General features: G+C 30.2%; 2 protein-coding genes across 2 annotated transcripts in view; one reads left to right on the top strand and one right to left on the bottom strand.

Annotated features, from left to right (window-relative positions):
- Ranbp21 (exportin-5-like protein Ranbp21) overlaps positions 1-7,635 on the bottom strand; it is a 47,618-nt gene extending 39,983 nt beyond the window's left edge. Inside the window, exons 1-6 of the mRNA XM_067048227.1 lie at positions 7,090-7,635; positions 6,718-7,010; positions 6,414-6,644; positions 4,005-4,175; positions 3,772-3,915; positions 518-646 (exon numbers count right to left, since the gene is read on the bottom strand). Of these exons, the coding sequence (XP_066904328.1) occupies positions 518-646; positions 3,772-3,915; positions 4,005-4,175; positions 6,414-6,644; positions 6,718-6,990 (948 nt within the window). The 5' untranslated portion in view covers positions 6,991-7,010; positions 7,090-7,635. The remainder of the gene's footprint in view (positions 1-517; positions 647-3,771; positions 3,916-4,004; positions 4,176-6,413; positions 6,645-6,717; positions 7,011-7,089) is intronic.
- Positions 5,378-15,264, top strand: part of LOC106683774 (alcohol dehydrogenase [acceptor]) — a 25,268-nt gene continuing 15,381 nt past the window's right edge. Inside the window, exon 1 of the mRNA XM_014425468.2 lies at positions 5,378-5,517. The gene's annotated coding sequence lies outside the window, so the exon portion shown is untranslated. The remainder of the gene's footprint in view (positions 5,518-15,264) is intronic.

Below are 15,264 nucleotides of genomic sequence, written 5' to 3'. Positions count from 1 at the left end.
GAATAATACATAATTTATAAATACATATTATTTAAATTTTAAAAAAATATTTGACAATTTATTAGCACATATTTCGGATTTTTTAGCACATAAAAATCCTATCCCTAGTTATTAATAAATAATTTTTATGCTATTTTTATACCTTTCTTGACCGCCACCCTGACCATTTTACTACAATAATTATTAAAATTATTGACGGATATATGTTTTATGTCCTAGATTTTATGCATCAACTCAGGAACTAATTAATACATGTGTACATAAGTATTTATATAAATATGGATTTATTACATACATTAACATAAATAAATCTATAATGGACTGATTGTCATTAACAGTGTAATATCTTTTATAGCAAAGTGTTTATTATAACCAATAATACTGCTTAAAGAGAATGCCTGGTTACAAACATACAAAATTGGCAGTCCCTTGAAATGTGTTATAAACAATTTTGACTATACCAGAAACATACTCCAGAAATTCAAAATAAAAATATTAATTAATCTTAAATACTTACACGAGTAAGTTTTTTTAAAAACTGGTAATTTTTATTCTCCGCAGATTGAAAAATACATCTCATAGCATCTTCACTGAATAATATCAATAGAGGCCTCCTTTCATCGAGTTTACCTTTCCTCGATACAATCTGAAACCAAAATGAAGAACTAATGTTATAAAAGACATTCTATCTGCATTATATAATTATAAATATGTCATAACCAAAGCTATTGAAATAATGTTGTCAACAAAAACCCAAAATAGCATAACTTCATCCCATAAGTATTTACTTTTTTTTAAATTACTCTGTAGACATCAGCAATGTTATCAGAACTGTATGATTGCAATCATGGCTGTAGAGAGGAAAAATGCATTGGATTTTGTTGGACTTCAATAAAACAAAACTCAATAATTCAATGCATAATGTCAGCGAAAATGAACTGCGTAGTGTTTGCACACTAAGAAAAAAGAGAGCAAAACTTCTGAAAATGCTCCAAGTTTCAAAATCTATAATGTCCCCACCCAATGCCATAATCTATTTGGGTATAAAACTGGATCAACATCTAAAGTTTTCAACCCATCTATATCAAAAAACGAAAACAGTCAGAAGGAAATCCTACCGCCTACACCATCATCGGCCCTTTCCCTCCGGTTAAAACTTGAAGTCTACAAGAGCATACTCCGTCCAGCACTCCTAAAAAGTGCCCCATTGTTCATCCACCTCAACGATAGTATACAGAGCCACCTTCAAAATTTCCATACTGCGGAAGATTGTACGGATTCCAGTATGGAAGAAGGAGAAACCATCAATTCTTCACAAATTATTGGATGTTCCAACGGTCTTCATCAGGAGGAGGCATATTAAATTCCTGGACTCGTTGAAACATCAGCTCAACCCACTATTCCACCAGTGTGATGGCAACAGGCAGCATTATAGCCACTTGAACAAGTTTTTATGTTCATTAACTCCTACTAATGGTATATTACTATCTACTATTATCTACTACTATAGATATAGGTATAGGGCCTACTAATGGCCCCAATACCATTAAATACCTCACAGTTTAACTCAAAACTGTCAAATAAAGTCAATACTCATTCACTACATTCATGTTTTAAAATGTTACAACGTTTCAGACAAAAACAAAACCCCACTACACATACTCTGTTAAAGACAAAACTTTATTTCAAATAGGGGTTTTGAAAAAAAAAAAAAAAAAAAAAAATCATAGTTATGTATCACATAGATGTTGTGTCAGGTTGAAATAATAACTCATGACTTGTATTAGTTAATAATAATAATAATTATTATAATGTGAATTACTACAGCCCATGAAGAGTCGGAGGGTTCATTGCTTTGCAAGGAAGTACTGTTTTTAGAACAACAGTTATTTATACAAGGAGATGATTTTTTTCAAGATCACGCTCAGCCACCAGATTTTTCACTAATTAAGTGTACCAGCAGCAGGGTGAACGAACCCCTGGGCCCTGTTTCATAATGAAAGCTAATAGTATTAGTTCATAGTACAAGTGTAGAAATTAGTGTGTTAATAATACTAATACTTATTTTTTTCATGTTAGGGATGACTATTAGTGATATTGCATGAATTAAAAAAATACTAAAGTACAAGTTACTATTGTACCAGTCAGTGTAATTGAATTAAAAGAATACTAAAGTACAAGTTACTATTGTACCAGGCAGTGTAATTGAATTAAGATAAATCTACAACACTAATAGTATTAGTTTGTACTTTATTATGAAACAGGGCTCCAGAACCCACAGGACTGACTCACAGCTACAATAACAGAATAAACAATTATGTGCCGCAGCCGGATTCGAATCCAGGTCCTTAACCCTGCTGACAGTGTTAGTAAAATGATTTAATAAGCAGGAAATAATATGCAAAATATAGTAGGTAATGACATGTTGGCCCGAGGCAACTGTGCGTTATTAAAACCAGATTTATCAGTGGACTCTTATGGGATCTATCTCTCATCATATGGGATGGGATTTATAAAATGTATGGAGAATACATAGAGATCACCTCATCAGGATCCTTCTCTCGAATTATACAGAAACACTGCATGCAAATGCATGAAGCACTATGGACAAGTGGCGTTATTACTAGAAACATTCTAGAATTGTTGGTTTTTTGCTAAGAGGCTTATACAGTACAACCCTTAGTGTTTTTGACAGAATTAGTTGTATAATGATGTGCATATTGCTGCACACTAAATGAAGCCATCTTTAACACTCCATTTTTTAAATTTATTTATTAGTGTGCTTTAGGTTGGCAATCCCTAAATTCTTAACAAAAAAATAAAAAGTTATAATAAACATAAAGTTTGCAATAACTCTAAATCTTTCATGGCACAATTTCCTTTTTTTTTTTTCAAATCCTCCAGAAAAGCATAATTTAGTAAACAATAGAATAAAAAGAATTTGATTTTTCTCTTGATCTATCGATGATAAATTTTTTCTATTTTCAAAAAAGATCATCAATGTCTCATACAGGTAAAATATTAAACAATTGTAACCAACATCTATTTATTTGAGTAACAGAGATAAGTCATTTATTCCTTTAAGTTTAGGTGATTTTTTTTTAATTTTTCTTAATTCAAACTTTTTAAACCTATCAACTTGATAACTATCAGCCCTGATAAAGCTCTACAAAGTAAGTACAAAACATCGGAAAATAAATAGTTGTAAATTATTTCTGTTTCTCTTTTGACCGCAACCCTGACCATCATCTTCATAATATTCTTGGTTACTTCTATGAATGTTTACATTATTTTTATACTTTAAGATTCTTTAATGTTTTAAATTAAATTATTTTTTTCAATTTTTGCGTCTGTTCAATTTTGTATTACATTAAGTTATGTTCTCTTAGTTTTTGTAAATTGTTTTAGTTTCGCTATATCTTCTTATAATTTATTTGCAGTATTGGACGTGTACTTTATAATTATATTATTATATCGTTCTATTGTTATAATAAATAAGATTATATAAAAAAACAACAAAATAAAACAAGCAGTTGGCCACCAGTTGTTAACAGGGTTTAAACATAATTCGGACTAAAAATTAAGTAATTCTAGAACAAAGTATTGACAAGGATGGACTTTGCCACATTTTTACCTGGACAGAGGATGTTGCAGAGAGTCAAGTAACTCTCAAAAATAGATTCATACTTAATATATCTAATATTCAACAAATTAAAATTCCTGTTATAATTGTAATGATAAAAAATACTAATGATTGAAGAACAGCTGTACCTGTAGCAGACATTCGGCAGATCCATCTTGAAAGTTCTCGTCATTTAATAAAACACAGAATATCTGGAGTAATTTCCCATCTTCTGCCATGATATGACCCATTGAAACCCACTCGACAAAACCACTCAAAGTTAATAATACAACCTAAAAAAATATACATAGCATGAATACATGAATATAAATAAGAAAAGAAAAAAAAAAACTAGTGATTAAAATGATCTTTTTAGCAATACCTGTACAACTCTAGCATGCGAGTTCGCCATAGCAACATTCCCTAGTTCAAGACTTGAGCGATATTGTTCATAATGGTTTCCGATCAGTCCACGAAAAAACATAAACAAATCAGACATGTTCGTTGTTAATGCCTGATACAAATCTTTCCTGCGTTGGTTTGATTCCAATGTCTAAAACAATTTTTAAAAAATTATATAACCATATTTGTTTCCAAAATAAAAAAAGATAATAATAACAAACCATTTGCATGATAAAACAATTTAAATTTTATAATTAAATGTTAGTTTTTTAATCTTCTTTGTTTATTTAATGCTGATACATACTATGGCCGGAAACAATAACAAATCTATGGGAAAGGAAGCACTAATATGTCATAAACAACCTTATTGTATTAGTTTATTTTTTTAGTGGGATTTATTTTTTATTATTAAATATCAATAAAAAATACAAAGAAAAAACTTTATAAAGATCACTAAGCCTCATTATTAAAAATAAAAACTTGTCAAAATTGTATTCTATATACATATCTCAGATTTCTATAACATTTTGGCCTATTCTATTGTTCATTTTCAAATACTTTTATCTTCACCCCAGTCAACATAATAAAATCTATTTTCAAGGATTCAACTCTAGGATGAATTTGCGATTGTTTATAAAAAATTCAGTTTATTCTCTATGAAAAATGATTTCACTAAATAAACATCAGGGAATAAGCATTTTTTAAAATAAACAATTGCCAATACTTCAAGATGAATGTTTGAAAATAGTTATTAATATAGCATAATAGCAAAAGTCTGGAAGTATAATGACACAACTGTCAACTTGGGGAAATTGACCTCATTGTGTTGGTAGGCTCAAAAATGCATTTACTAGATCTTTGTAAGTCAACATAATCGTATTTAAAAATTTTCCAAGGGAGGTTTTGTAAGTGGAGTTATACTAATTTACAAACATCTAGTAAATTCTTTTTTAGAGCCTGCCAACTCTACAATAATGTTAATTGCACAAAATTTACAGTTGAATCATTACCATGAAGATGAAAATGGCCAACAGAGTAGGCCAAAACATTACAGAAATCTGAAACATAAATAAAGAATAAAACTGAGGTTTGGTTTTGTAGTTATATGATTATATATTAAAAGTGTTAATTTAATGAGGTTCTTAATGTTTTTCCTTAGTCTCTTTGATTGATATTAACTTAATTTCTTTATTTTAATGATAATTTTTTTTTTAAAAGAAGATTGTAATTTTTTTTTTTATATAATCAGACAAGAATGTTATTGTTATGAGTTGAAAATTGTGGGGCTTTTAATATTTATTTATTTTTCATTAGGGAGGTCTCAAAAAGAATTCCACATCAGGTACTAAATGTGGTAGGTATCTTACTACCCGGAAGGATAATTCTTGAACATGGTACAAACAAACCTTACAAAAGAGAATAGATAAGGTTATTAGTCTGCCAAATATGTTAAATATGGAAGAATAGAAATACCTACACTTCAATTCTAAAAGGTAATGGTCACATATTTATCAATTATTATTAATATTAAAAAATACTTTATTTACTAGATAATTTTAACATTTTGTATCAAAAATGTACCAAACATTTTTCATCAAATCCTTTTTTCAAATGATTTCTGATACTTTTCCCTTTAAATTTGAAAGGTTTTTATTTAACAAAATATAATTACCATCAAAACCTCATAAACACACAGAATTTCAATTATAAACAAAGGCATTCCAATAATAACACATACTTCACATCAATAAACAATAAATAAAATAAATAAATAAATTTTATCCAAATGATTCACAAACACTAAATATTCAAATATTATATTTATTATTATTTTTTTGTAAAAATACTATGAGACCATATCAACAAGTGCCATCATTTTTGAAAACTTTTTCAAGGTATAAATTTTTACTTCTTCTAAATCTTTAACAAATTACCGAATACAAGGATTTAAAAATAATATCATCTTGCAACTTCATTAGTCATTTCAATTATAAATTTATTTTTATCTTGTCAATAAAACTTTTTACTATGATAAAATTACCAATAATTTCTGCAATGAAAATATTTATTAAATTTATAAACAGCTTTATTGTATCAATGGACGGTAAGATAGTTAATACAGTTCATACTGAGGGTTCAGTAAATAAGCAACAGTTAGCAAGAAATTATTCGAACATACTGACAAACAAGTATTTATCTTACTTATGCAATTCACTAACAAAGAAAATAATAAAACTACAGATGTTACATAAGTATACGGATATACTTAATAAAGATGATGAAATCTGAAGTATAGTTTCATTCATCAATCAATTCATTCACTAATCAATACTGTAAGTATATGAATAGAAACATGGATAGGAACCGTAAACAAAGTGAAACTTAATACCTGTAGAACAGCAACATCTTCAACGAGCCTGAGTAACACCAATAAAACCATTTCAGTTTGTATATTCCCTTGAGAAGCACATTGATTCAGTTCAGCTAATAATGTATTCCATTGTTGTGGCCATTCCCTTTTAATCATTTCAACAACGACACGAGACAATGCATCTCTCATATGAGCCTTATCTTCTAATGTAGTATCCATACCACTCTCCACCAATTTCATGGCATTTTCCTAAATAAAAATTTCACTGAATAATTAAACCATTCATAGAAATATAAAACACAAACTAGACAAAAATAATTGCCTTAATGAATAGTTTTTCAGCCTGCGTCATGTTGTACCATCGATACTTGATACAATGCTCCATAAGTTGTAATCCGAAGTGCCGTACAAAATGGGAATAATCAGCTCTTTGTGCTAAATACAAACCGCACTGAACACACAATGGACTCTTTTCTTTGAAAACTTCACAGGCATTGTACGCTTCTAATCTTTCAGCCTGTGATGCGAGTGGATTCATTGTCAACTCCACTGCGGCTGCCAACTGTGTTGCTACAGAACTTATTTCATTATCCATTTTCTTAGCCTGTGAGTAAACTGCAAGTAACAGATTTATTACCACTTAAGAAAAAAAAATTAGTCCATACTTATTAACATGCATATGATTGGAATTTACCTTCAAAATTAAATAAATTGACTAGTGCAGAAGATGAAATAATAGATGTCTTGGTACTTTCATAGATCAGGTTCTTGACAATAGTTCCAAAAGCATGTGAGAACCATGCCTTCACATTTCATTATATTTATAATAATTACTAAAATTTGGAGCTTCACTTTCCATATAGTGATTAATAACGAAGTTTAACGATTATTAGCACAGAATGAACTCAAACAGGAATTTTAAATAATGGTTTCCAATTAAAAACAATGAAGCTGTAGGCGCATTGATACTCGGTGTAATTCTTTCTTTTATTTGGCAGGGTAAGGGACTACCAAATAATCTTGAAGAATTTTAAAGCAGTGTCCACAGATCCTATGGACCGACACTTACGAGACAAAAATTAAAACAAATTTAAGTCATTCTGAACGTATGTGCGGTCTAACCTTTCTAATTCGACTGAACCATTCTCAACGTACTCTAGCCTTGTTTTGTTGGTATTCATGGAATTTGTACAAGCGCTAAATACATTCTTTTTTAAAAAGCATTTTGTTTGATGTTTACCTCTTTTAAAAAATTCAAAACAATAAATAAACAAAGAAATGTTAGAAAAAGGACCTTTTATTTGCACATGTTTACTGACAAAGGACATTTCTAAGAATTATTAATTTAAAAAACAGTTGTAAAACATTAATACAATTCAAAGTTATTTAAAAGAATCAAAACATTTGTTGTTTATTCGAATTATAATGATGTTTATTCAACTAATAATTATATGAGGCCTTTGTCGGAAAATCAAAGTTCAAATAAATCAAATTTTAAGGGGGTGCAACAGACCAGAACGGAGGGATAGAGGGTACGTATATGTCAACATAAAAAAAAAAATTCCGCCCCCCCCCCCAAAAAAAAAAATCAAATAATCCATTATATTAATTTTATGCCTTTGTCTGAGAATAAACGAATATCTAATAATAACTGATAGTAATTAGTATTATTTATTCAGAATCTGAATTTTGAAGAAAAAAAAAAAATGAACGGGTTTCCAATTTCCGATCAATAGATTATTTTTTTAAATACTTCACTTAAATACACTGGGTATTGGTTCTGAAGAGTTGCTTGAATCCTAGGACGCAGGAAAGTGTGAGCTGATAGACATTTAAATCATTTTTATTTAGCTAATAAGAGATATATTTAGCAGATTTAAGGAAAATATCTTCAGCCATTAAGAAATCATGAGAAAATACTCAGAAAGAATTGTTAAAGTCCGATTTACTTTTATGTTGTGAATGGCAATAAACATGGGTACAATAGAAGCGGATTCAATTGCTCCTTAAATGATAGAATTGCTCTACTGACGTCATAAGTTTCGTTTTGCTTAGTTCAGCACACCAGTGGTTGTGAAATGCGCGAAAGAGGAAATCTTCCAATTGGTAGTTGCAATGTTCATTTAAAAAATAATTATAGGTTTTTTGATATATTTCTTTCTTCACTTTTTATTATCTCTTGAACAACAAGGACCAAACTTTTATTGCTTTTTCATAGTAGTAATAAAATATCAGTTATAACCAAATGGAAATAATAAAAAAAAACATTATCAAGCTATAAAAGAATATAAACAAATATTAAGGGTCACCAGGCATTCCAAATATAGAGGCAGTCAATAATATAGAGCCAATTAGCCATTATAACAGGTCAGCCGGTTGACTCTAAGTTGCCTTATATAATTAAATCAGATCAGATAGAAAACTGGCAAAAACAATTTCAGGAGAAACCCACCAGACAGTTCTATAAAAATTTATTTCCTTATATTGTTCGAAAACCGTGGTTCACGTAAGTAAACACAAGGAAAGACATCTTAAAAACTTATATCAGACTTGGGACGAATCATGGCATTTGCGATAACTACCAGTACAAAATAGGTATGACTGACACTTTTAAATGCAAAAATTGTAGTGGTATCGAGACCCTTAAACATATACTTGAATGTCCGGCATACGAAAAACAAAAAGAAATATTGCTCAAAGATCTAGATACAAATCAAAATATTATTTATGATAGTATATTAAAGTATCAGACTACAAAAAATATGTTACATACATAAATATTTTAATAAATGGAAGATGGTCTGGGTACGGTCAAATAAAAACTCAAATAAACAAAACCTTATTTTTTATTTTATTTTATGCCGACGTTTCGACCTGAGTTCGTGTATGTAATTCAGATATAAGCCACTCACTATTTTTCATTGTCTGTCATATTGTTCAATTTGTAGATTCATTTATTTATTTAATTTTTCAGTTTTTTTTTTAGACACTACTTGTATATCTTATATTATACATATCTTCTTACCTACATGAAATTATATTTCATCTGTCACTGTTTTCAATTTACTACCATAAAATTCCACGAATATCAATCAATTAAAATTTTGTACTATTCAATTATCAGTTATCAATTTTTGTGATTTATGATTTAATTCAATATTTTGTATAATTCTAAATTTGTTTGTATACTATTCCTTTTCAATTGTATGTTACTCTAAATGTTGTTATCTCTTTTGTTCTATAGCCCTGATGAAGACCTGAAACTCATGTCGAAACGTCACCATAAAATAAATAAATATGGTTTTGTTTATTTATGTTGTTCTTTGCTGACCGCACCCCCCGACAAACTTCTCCAATCATTAATCTACGGTCAACTATCTACCCCTCATTAAAAAACTCAAACAGTGGTTATATTTAAATTGAGTCAACGTTTCGCCCGATATTGCAGGGCTTCATGAGGGCTAAAAAAGATACAGACACTTAAACATAAGTAAAAAGTTAAATGAAAAATTAAAATTTTATACAATGAAACGTAAAAAGTAAATAAGAATAATAAAATGAGGTGTAGATAGTTTACCGTAGATTAATGATTGGAGAAGTTTGTCGGGGGGTGCGGTCAGCAAAGAACAACATAAATAAACAAAACCATATTTATTTATTTTATGCCGACGTTTCGACATGAGATTCAGGTCTCCATCAGGGCTATAGAAGAAAAGAGATAACAACAACATTTAGAGAAACATAAAATTGAAAAGGAATAGTATACAAACAATTTTGGAATTATAAAAAATATTGAATTGAATCATAAATGATAAAAAATTGATAACTAATAATTGAATAGTAAAAAAAAAAATTTTAATTGATTGATATTCGTGGAATTAGATGGTAGTAGATTGAAAACAGTGAAAGATGAAATATAATATCATGTAGGTAAGAAGATATGTATAATATAAGATATGCAAGTAGTGTCTAAAAAACTATATGACACATGCAATATGACAGACAATGAAAAATAGTGAGTGGCTTATATCTGAATTACAGTGTGAGTATTAACTTATAAACCTATACTTAAAAATATATATTTATATTTTTAAGTATAGGTATATAAGTTCTCACTATTTTTCATTGTCTGTCATATTGTTCTATTTGTAGATTCAATTTATTTATTTTTTCAGTTTTTTAGACACTAATTGCATGTCTTATATTATACATATCTTCTTACCTACATGATATTATATTTCATCTGTCACTGTTTTCAATTTACTACCATCTAATTCCACGATTATCAATCAATACTATTCAATTATCAGTTATCAATTTTTTATCATTTATGACTCAATTCAATATTTTTTAAAATTCCAAACTTGTTTGTATACTATTCCTTTTCAATTGTATGTTTCTCTAAATGCTGTTGATATCTCTTTTTTTCTATATCCCTGAAACTCAGGTCGAAACGTCGGCATAAAATAAATAAATATGGTTTAGATTATTTATGTTGTTCTTTGCTGACGGCACCCCCCGACAAACTTCTCCAATCATTAAGAATAATAAAAGGTTATAGACATAAATAAAAGCGGAAATAATAACAGATAAAAAGAAAAAATATAAAACAAAATACAAACTAAGAGATGGAAAAGAGGGGATAAAAATAAAATCAAGAATAAATGAAGAAAATGAATGAGAAAGAAAACGTACCTTTTAAACATATATAGATCCTGTCAACATGGTTCACTCAGGTTCTGACTTTTTTCTAGAAGGTAACGTTTTCTGTCTCGTTCATTTTCTTCATTTATTCTTATCCCCATTTTTCTATCTCTTAGTTTTACTTTGTTTTATATTTCTCTTATTACATCTTACTATTTACGTTTTCATGTATTGTCCACAAGCTTTTATTGTTCTTATTTAATTTTTACGTTTCATTGTACACCCTTTTAATTTTTCATTTACTTTTATTTAAGTGTTTGTATCTTTTGTAGCCCTGATGAAGCCCTGCAACGTGGGCCGAAACGTTGGCTCAATATAAATAGTTTAATCACTATTTGAGTTTTTATTTGACCGCATCCTGATCTTCTTCCTTTTATTATTACACACGGTCAACCAGTGGCCTTCCATTAATAAATAATAAAAGTGACAAAGAAATTGGACAAAATGTCCAAAAAAGATTTTATACAATTTAATTAATGAATTTTTGGTTGTATGGAAAAAACCAATGCCACCCACTAAGGCGAAAAAATAAAGTAGTTAAAATTCTATGATTGAATGAAAGGTGACTATATTATTTTATTTTTCATACAGATAGTTTGATTATGTTCATTTTGTTTATTTTTCTGTTTGTATATATTTTAAGAGAGTTTTTTTATTCATTTATTTATTTTATTTTATTTTAGTATGTATGAGATCATTCATCACTATTACCTATTGCCCACAACTGTGTGGCAGATTGTAATATCTATCAATAAATAAAAAAGTATTTTTAAAGTTATAGAAAAAAAATATGACAAGAATGTATTAATCATTAAGTTTTTCCTTAGTGCAAATTTCCGAAAATTTGACAGCGGGTAACTTTACAACCGAAATTAGGGATAATTCACTCCACCTGCCTTCATTTGTGGTCCTAGGTCTCCTAATGTTTTGTTTATGGTTTAATTTTCTTTTTTTAATTACCCTTTCAATAAAATATTTGCAATTATAACTACCATTACAATTATAATTTCCTTTAAAAATAGTTTTTCAGCCTGTCATGTTGTACCATCTAAATATGGTACATCTACAACATGTTATACATATATTTGATACAATGCTCCATCAGTTATAATCCGAAGTGTCGTACAAAATGGAAATACACACAATGGACTTTTTCCTTTGAAAACTCCACATGCGTTGTACACTTCTAATATTTAAGTCAGCGAAACGTTAAATATTCTTAAACCACATATTTAAGTTATAAAATAAAAAGAAGGCAATAGTTTCAATAAGGACTAGTTACACCAACTCCATTTTAACTGAGATTTTAGAAATCTCAGTTAAAATCGATTATCACCTGTTGCACTAAAAAGGTTTAACCTCGAATATAATAGAGTAAAACTACTCTACTATTGAACGACAACCGGTTGAACTAATTTAGAAAGAGAAACTAAGTTAAATTAATGAACATACTAGGAACCTTCCATAGTATCATCTTGGAGGAGCGAGTATAATAGAGGGGGTTAGCTGGCAGCAAAAAAGTGGGCCTTATGTGCCTTTCAGGGGCGTGGCAGAGGAGATGGGGAAGAGTACGAGCCAATCACGGGCTGTCTTCTGTTCAAGTTTAGATTAAAATGGCGGACATTCCTATTAACCTCAACGTAAACCTAGCCTGCTTGGGCGTGGTCTTTTTAACTTTAGCTTTGCTTTGAAGAATAGTAGGGTTTATACCACCCACTCTGTTCAGTTACAATCTTAAAGGAAGGAGTATAATGAAGGAGGTACGTTTTCAGATCGAGTTATGCAAGAAGGCGGGGTCTATTCCTTCCGTAGGCGTGGTATCCATTACGCCATATTTGACAGTTGAGAGTTGCTGCCGCACCCTAAATGCTAGAAATATCTAGGCAGAGGAATCAAGAAAAAAACAATTCGAGAGTTACCAAACTGTTCACTTTTTTTTTTTTTTTTTTTTATTTATTTGTTGATATTCACAACTGTATAAAAAAATACAACCAGTAAATTTGATCATAATGACATATGATATGATACAGGATGTAGAGAAACTACCCAGTAGTAGAACTCTAAAACAGTTTACAATATAAGGTCACGAGACCATCTTCTTTTCAGGCGCCTTGGAGGATTGCCAGGAATGGAAGAGGAAGCAAGGTTAGAAACGAGTGGGTTTGGGTGGTTAGGGAGTTTATTATGGAAGGAATAATATCGGGTTCGGGCTAGATCGGTTACATATTTGTTGTTAGTATTGTTTTGTTTTTTTTAATTACTATTAATTCTCAGTCACTTTTCTGTTGTAAACATTAATTTTTTTTTTAAAGAAGCAACTTCCTCCTGTATATCAGAAACAATTATTTAGATGTCTCAAACTTTATATTTTTTTATTAAAAGAAATTCTTTTTTATTAACAATTCCTAAAAAACATTAATAGAAAATTTAATTTGGGGATCCTTAATATTCACATTATTAGGAGAAGAACTAACAGTGAACTGCTTGCAGAGACTGATCACTTAATATCTCTTGATATGAAGGCAAGGAGGTTAAGATGAGCGGGACATGTGGCTCGAAGTAATCCATCAGGACGCTTCTACGCAACAATGAATGCCAGTATAGTTGGACGTATAGCCAGTATAGAGACCATTTGGGAGGCCAACAACCAGATGGATAGACAGAATCAACAAAGATGCGAAAGAGCTGCATGCAGGAAACTGGAAAGCAGTAGCTCATGATAGCCAAGCGTGGAGAAGGCTGGTTCGGTCTGTCAAATATCTACAAGATCTGTAGAGCCAATCGAAAACAAATAATAATAGATATCATTTTTATTAATAATTTATTTTTTGTTATTTACAACTGTATAACATTAAATATAATAGTAAATTTGCTATTAAATATAAAATGACATGATACAAACATGTGGAGAATCTACCTATTCATAGAACTCCAATAACGTTACTAGAGAAGAAGATCTCGGGGTCATCTTCTTTTCAGACGCCTAAGGGGATCATCAAGGATTGAAGTAGAAGCCAGGTTAGAAACAAATGGGTTTGGGTGGTTGGGAAGTTGATCATGGATGGATTGGTATCTGGTTCTGGTCAAATCGACTACATATGGAACATTGAGGTCCTGATAAATGACTTGATATGTGGCAAAGCAAGGAACATTGAGAATTTCGGACTGCGGATTGGATTTGAATTTGATGGTTTAGTTCAACACATTACGTCCATTATTGTCGTGTAGATCAGTTGCTTACATTGGATTGGAAGTCTAGACCGTTTATCTAGTAAATATTGTAATAGTCGAAATCGACGGGCAGTTTCCTATCTTTTCAGTTCTTGTATGAGAATTCCATGTTAATCCTTTGTCGAGATGTAGTCCTAAGTAACGGATCTATCCGACAGGAATAAGTGGGGTATCATTAAAGGTTAATGTGGGGCAGGAGGTCATGGGTTTGCGACGAAGGGTAAAGTTGATTTAGTGGGATTTAAAAAAAAAACAACATAATAATATTAATATTGAAATGAGTCTGAACTGAACAGAGAAATAAGCACGAATTTCTTGAGAACGGCTAAATGGAAATGGCAAAATCATTGTAGATATATAAAATTATAGGAAATTACATTTACTACAACTTGTAGTCTCTTCACATTTGCGACTAAATGAACAGTTTTACAGATAATTACATTAATTTCCGAAATCCCTATTAATTTCAATGCTGCCTTGAAGGGGCGTGGCCTAATACCCATTCCTTGGCGTCATTTTCTTAGAAGGATAGTAGGGTTATGCCACCACCTCCCTCCATATCAATTACAATCCGTGTTCTAGGATCGATATTTTCTATTATCTCTCTTTTTTCCAAATCAAACCGAATGGTTATGAATTGACTGTCGAATTGCGAAAAAGTTAACATGGCAGATACAACAAAGGATATGAAAAACAAAAATATCAGAACATCTCGTTTTGTAAGATTTATCTTGGGGTTCCCAAGGCGCTCTCAAGTCTCCCGCTGGTATACCGAGTTGAAGTGGCTCTATCCAACCTCCCGAAGACAATACCTCCTTGGTGTTTTCCTATTTCAAGTTTTTTTTTTTTTTAATATTTATTTATTGATATTTACAACTGTACATTATAATACATTTAGTAAATCTGATCTAAGTTAAATTGGAGTGTTACAGGC

The sequence above is a fragment of the Halyomorpha halys genome, unplaced genomic scaffold, assembly GCF_000696795.3.
Source record: "Halyomorpha halys isolate HHAL.00 unplaced genomic scaffold, Hhal_1.1 Scaffold28.1, whole genome shotgun sequence".
In the NCBI taxonomy this organism is placed as follows: domain Eukaryota; kingdom Metazoa; phylum Arthropoda; class Insecta; order Hemiptera; family Pentatomidae; genus Halyomorpha; species Halyomorpha halys.
The sequence above is the reverse complement of the archived record's forward strand: the minus strand, read 5'-3'. Positions and strand labels throughout refer to the sequence as shown.